Below are 6,000 nucleotides of genomic sequence, written 5' to 3'. Positions count from 1 at the left end.
TGACAATGCAGGCACTCCAGGCTTTTGTGATTGGGACTTCTGTGCTGGTCCGCAGTGTATGTGCAGCTTGAGTCCTTTTCCTCTGCCTATATTAAAACCTATAATGAATTTTGTGCTGCTGCAAACCCCATGCATTGCTGAATGTAAGGGCCGGTACCACCAAGGTCTTCACCAAGTTAACTGGTGCAGTTCCCAGAAATGGTTGAGAACTAGCATGACTACAAATAACCTGGCCCAAGAGTCCTTTTCCTTTACAAAGAAACATGCCGTACAGCACTGTGTTACCAAGAGACCCCCAGAATAGGGGAAAATCAAAAGCTTCAGGAAATTCAGAGGAAAGCCACAGAATGCTCTCCTGAAATGTACACCCTTTCTCTGTTTACCAAACTCTCAGATTATTCAGCACCAACTCTTTTATATGAGAAACTGTTGAAATAATATAACCATCGGCAGATGGAGAATGTTTCCATTTATCCAAAGAAACAGCATTAATTTGAGCTGTTAAAAGACAAGAAACCTGTTAAAAGAAATTTAAAAAAAAAAAGGATTTCCTGCCTAGCAGACGCTACAATCTCATTTTGGAAAATAAGTGGCTGTGAAAGGGATGTGGCTATTCAAAGAATAAATACTGTGTGCTACTGGGCCCTCAGAGGGTTTGTTTGGCTGAGGGGGAACAGTTCTCTCTCTCTTTAACCTGATCCCACAGGTCTATTTCTTCTAACTCTCCGAAACGGAGATCAGGCTGGAGATGAATATGAGTTTTTTCTGCCAGTAATTCCAAGCACAGACTGCATGCAAAATGTTCATTTAAAATGTGTAAATGACAGGGAAATAGATAGTCACAGGGGAACTTGACTTAAGAGGTCGGTTCACAGCTTGTGATTTAATGATCATACATCACTGTAGCCTCACATTGCTTTGTTGCTGTGTGTGTGAGTGAGAGACAGAAACAGAAAGACCAAAGGACAGACTGATGGGCAGATGAAGAGACAGAGGGGACACACGACCCCTTGGGGTGAGATATTGAATGGGATTTATTTTCCTCAGTGTGCAGAACATGGCAAAGCTAGGAAGCCCTTATTCAATGTTCCGAAAAGCAGAAATAGGTCATTATTTCAGCCTCAGGGGTGATGCATACTCTTTATAGCATATCTGCGGCATTACTATCAAAGCCACATGTACTTTGTGGCAAGCTATCTCTGCATTCTGTGGCCAGGTCCTTGGGTTCTGGGACATCCTGACTGCAGAACTGTGCTCAAGGCTAACTTTTCACTTTATAAAAAAGCTACATTTCAAGCCCTCATGGTTGGGAAGATAACCTTGAAAACAGGAACCAAATGTAAACAGACGCAGTGCTGTCTTCTTAAGTCAGCAGATACCCTGAAACTATCCTTCTGAGAGAGGTGAAACGATGGTGGCCGTAGGGTGCCCTGAAATGCCAGATGAGCCTGCAAGGCATTTCTCACCTTCTCAGGTATCCTTCACCTGGGTGTGCTCACCCTTAGAGCTTTATCCAGGACTTAGGGATGCTCCTGAGTGGACAGAGTGGCTGTTCATTTAGCTCTGTGGAACTAATCAGAGTCCTGTGGGAGCAAGAGCCATTTAAAGAACCACGTTTATTCCTGTTACCCAGCCCACTACACAGCTCTCATCTCTTCTCCTGACAAAGTAACCATTCTGTAAATCTTCTCCAAACAAAAGGTGTGTGGGGAAGGGGAACCAAGAAGCTGAAATCCTATTTCATGCAATGCTTAGTGCAAAGGAGAGACTGCACTGATTGAGGTACGTGGCGTGTCTATCGATAGCCCCTTTCCAATCCGTGATCTCAAAGCACTCAAGATGGTTCAGCACTAATGACCCTCTTTGCACTTCATGGGGAATAAATTCTAATGGAGATCTGATTGTGTCTCCACTAGTAGGGCCCTCTTGGGGATGCTTGCTATGGAAGGGATCCTTCTTCGCTCCCACTGGGCGCTCTGTGGGAATCCTGTGAGCAGGAATCACTGCAAAGAGGTGTTCATTCAGTGTACTGCCAGACTGCCTGGACACCTCCTTTCACGAGCTAGCACAGCCTACCATGGGGCTACACTGGCCTTCTACATTCCCCTGCCTGTCTCTCCAGTGCAAGGAAGTTTGCGGTCACTTTCCACTGTAACCTCCTCCCTTAGCTGTTAATACAACACATACCACAATGGGGTCCTGGTCCTTGATTGGGGATCCTAAGCAACATGGTATGTAATTAATAGATTATAATAATAGCAATAATAATAAATAATAATAATAAAATGATATTATATTTTGGATAACAAAATGAATAATACAGAACCCAGTGGGAATTGCAAAGGGAACGTAGGCAGACAGAATGTAATTACCTCAGTGGAATTTAGCCAGGACTCATATTTTTACTTTAACAGAAAGTGACACACGATCTGTAATGACTGCAAGTGATAAGAGCCTCATTTTTTACATCTGGTTGAAAAAATAGTACTTCGAGCAGCCCGGTGCCCCTTAGCCCTGTGCTTGGAGAGGAGCACAATACATACTGAATCATCAGCCTCATTTCCTGCAGCACCAGAGTGTGTCAGGGGAAGCGTCCTGTCCAACAAGTGGCCGTGGCCAATCATGGTTAGCTTATAGACCTAACATGATCAGAAAACAAGGTACGCTGCCTGCAGACTGAAATATGAGCATTTAAAAGACAGTCTGAGCCCCCCAAGCAGTAATCCCCTTCCCTCCCAACACATTCTCTAGCTCCTCCATTTTGAGCCATAACATAGGTTTGATTGAAGATATCTGGGCTCTATATTCCATTTATATGCCAGGAGAGGCTGCTAAAGGGACAGACCCCTTTCAGTTCAGCTTCATGCTGAATGTTAGATCTCATGTGGCTTTTGTGGACCTTGTTCACAATTTTGGCTGTTTCCCTCCTGTCCCACATTAAGGAGCTGCTCTTCTGAAACACCTGCACCAAATTAACCTACATGTCCTAGTTACTAAGCCAGATTTGTCTCCACACCAAGAAAAAAGCCAGTGGAAGATTCACTTCAGAACAACCTGAAAGCAGGGTGAAGTTCTGCTCCCAATTACTTCCATCCCAGACAAGTTCAAAACACCAGACCTGTCCAGAAACCAGGACTCATTTGTGGCAGTATCATAAAGTCCCCTATGAAGGAAGTTAAAACAACACCATGGTGTGAGACAAGGAAAGAAGTGTGAGTCCTGCCTCTGCTTTACAATCTCTTTCCTGATGCTATAAATAACTGCAGTGAGTGTCACTACAAAGGGAAGGGGTAGCTGATGAGAGGTGCTTTGGGGACTGATGGGGATGGGGGCGTCGCAAGGTCTGATCCCACCCAGAAACTTTCCATAAATAAATAAATCATTGCACAGAGAAAGAGAGAGAGGGAGAGCAGAGGAGGTTACTTTGGGAAGCAGTACAGCTTGCTCATCCGATCCGTGTAGTTCAGAGAGAGTGTGTCATGTTACAGAGAAGCCAGGATCAGCCACAGTGCAACTCCAAAGCAGTTGAGAATTACCTCTCTCTAATGGGGACTTTCATGTGCAATCTCTTAACCACTCTGCTAAGGAACTGAAACTGATAAACCTAGAGGGAGAGGAAAAGAACAACAAACAAAAAAGACTGAAAGACATAAACTGATCTGATTATTTTCCCCAAAACTTTTCTGGAGTTGGAACCTTTCTTTTTTTAAATCACTTTTTTTCCCTTTTTATCCATACAATTTTGTTGTTGTTGTTATAATTTCTATTATTCAGTGGCATTGGGATTCCCTCGGACGCTGCTCTTCCATGAATTCTGGATTGTTCTTCTTGGAGTGGGATTGAAACTTTATTTATTCTATTTATTTATTTATTGTTTCTCAGGACAGGGAGGGAATGTTGGAAGAGAAGGTCTGGAAAGGTGCTAGCAATGGTGCCTTTGACAGGGGGTGCATTGCTCCCCCCAGGACAGGGGATGGAGAAAGATGCTGCAGGTTTCCTCTACTGCTGGGCTCTGGGCTTCCTGGGGTGTCTTTGATTTCTCTGGTGCTGAGCCTCCTGCTATACTTTAGGACATCAGACCTGCAATCCAGGGTTTCACATTTGGAAGCAGACAGATGCACTCAGCTCCCTGCCTGGCTCTCTGCAGACCAAATGGAGACAGCTATTTTGGGAAGAGTTGACCAACTGCTTGATGAGGTCTGTGTGCTTTCATTTTCATATAAATATGTATTTTAGCTTTTTCTATTTTGCTTAAAGATTTTTCTAAGCAAATGATACAGCTGAGTGCCCTTTAACTCATTGAGATGTGAATCCCCTCAGATAGCTCCCCTTTAGCCCGCCTTCTTTATAAGCAGCTCAGATTTTGCTTCTGTCTGACAAAGTCTATGATTTGTCTGAGCTTTCATGGTTTTAAAATTAGAGGGTTTTGTTTCTTTTCCCCAAGAAAGGGCCCCTTTATAGCATCAGTTTTTAGCTTCAGTCTGGTAACAAGGGGTTTTCAATTCATATGAGCTGACAGAATACCAGTAGGGATAGGTACACAGGATGCAATTCAGAGACCAGATTTAAACATCACATTAACAGTTTAAAACAAATAGAAAAATTCATCACCAGCTGAACTGAACACGCCTGGGAATAGCCTGGTGATAGTAGCAAAGGTACCCATATTGTGACAGGTAAACTGGGAAAAGCAGCAGGGAGAGAGGTAAATATGATGATGAGCTGATTCCTAGATGCTTGTTTCAAAGCAGTTTGGAAGAAATTCCCCTTTATTTTGATCCAAACTACTGTAAAAGTACTTTGGAAAATAAAAAGACAAGCATTGCTAAAGTCCTTCTATGTATTAACAGAAATTCATACTCTCGAGCTCTTCACTGGCTTAAGCACTAAGGGCCTGATCCAAACACTACTAAAGTCAATGAGATTCTGTCTGTGGAGTCCATTGGGCTGTGGATCAGATTCTTAGATACTACAGTGATAGCTCCTGTCAAAAAATCTTAGACAGACAGACCAATAGTTTAATGAGTCATATTGTGCATCTTAAAGCTCAGAGATAAACTCCTCCAGCCCTGAAAGATCTTCCATTTCATCATTATAATGTGCTCACTTCATGTTTCTAATCATACAATTATAGAAATGTAGGGCTGGAAGGGACCACAAAAGTCATCTAATCCAACCCCATGCACTGAGGCAGTTCCAATTCTACCTAGACAACCCCTGACAGTTTGTCCAACAAGTTCTTAAAAACCTCCAGTGACAGAGATTCCACAACCTCCCTTGGAAGCCAATTCCAGAGTTTAACAATCCCTATAGTTAGAACGTTTTTCCTAATATCTATCTTCAATCTCCTTTGTTGCAGATTAAGCCCATTACTTCTTTTCCTACCTTTAGTGGACCTGCAGAATAATATATCACTGTTCTCTTTAAAGCAGCCCTTAATGTATATGATGTTATCAGGTCTACCTTCAGTCTTCTTTTCTCATGACTAAACATGCCAAGTTTTTTAACCTTCTTCATAGCTCAGGTTTTCTAAGCCTTTTATCATTTTTGTAGCTCTCCTCTGGATTCTTCCTAATATGTGTACATCTTTCCTATAGTGTGGTGCCAAGAATCGGACACAGTACTTCAGTTGAGGCCGCACCAGTGCCCAGTAGAGCGTGACAGTTAGTCTTACATAGGACACTCCTGTGAATACAATGCATTTGTTCTTCTCAATTGTTGTTGATGGCCTGCTTTTAAAATCCTGTACAGCTTGTGGGGTTTGCTGTGGCTCTGACAAGTGCTAGAAGTTAGATGGGTGCTCACTTTTCCAAACTGGTCAAAGATGCAGAACTTTGATGTGCACTGACTCAAATGATCAGGATGTTCTGTGATACCCAGAGAGATCCGGGGCGGGGGAGAGCGGGGAGAGAAGGAGGGAGCACTCTAGGTCTTTTTTTTCTCTTTCACTGTGCAAACCACTCCAGCTTTTGCTCAGGTCATAAGTATCACAGATTCGTA

At 43.0% G+C, this 6,000-nt stretch overlaps 1 protein-coding gene across 1 annotated transcript in view; it reads left to right on the top strand.

Moving 5' to 3' along the window:
- The first annotated feature begins 3,428 nt into the window (after window positions 1–3,428).
- COL13A1 (collagen type XIII alpha 1 chain) overlaps window positions 3,429–6,000 on the top strand; it is a 165,485-nt gene continuing 162,913 nt past the window's right edge. The window contains exon 1 of the mRNA XM_030571227.1: window positions 3,429–4,197. Coding sequence (XP_030427087.1) covers window positions 3,895–4,197 — 303 coding nt within the window. The 5' untranslated portion in view covers window positions 3,429–3,894. The remainder of the gene's footprint in view (window positions 4,198–6,000) is intronic.

The sequence above is a fragment of the Gopherus evgoodei genome, chromosome 7 (assembly GCF_007399415.2).
Source record: "Gopherus evgoodei ecotype Sinaloan lineage chromosome 7, rGopEvg1_v1.p, whole genome shotgun sequence".
Taxonomy (NCBI): domain Eukaryota; kingdom Metazoa; phylum Chordata; order Testudines; family Testudinidae; genus Gopherus; species Gopherus evgoodei.
This window is presented reverse-complemented; position numbering and strand designations above follow the sequence as displayed.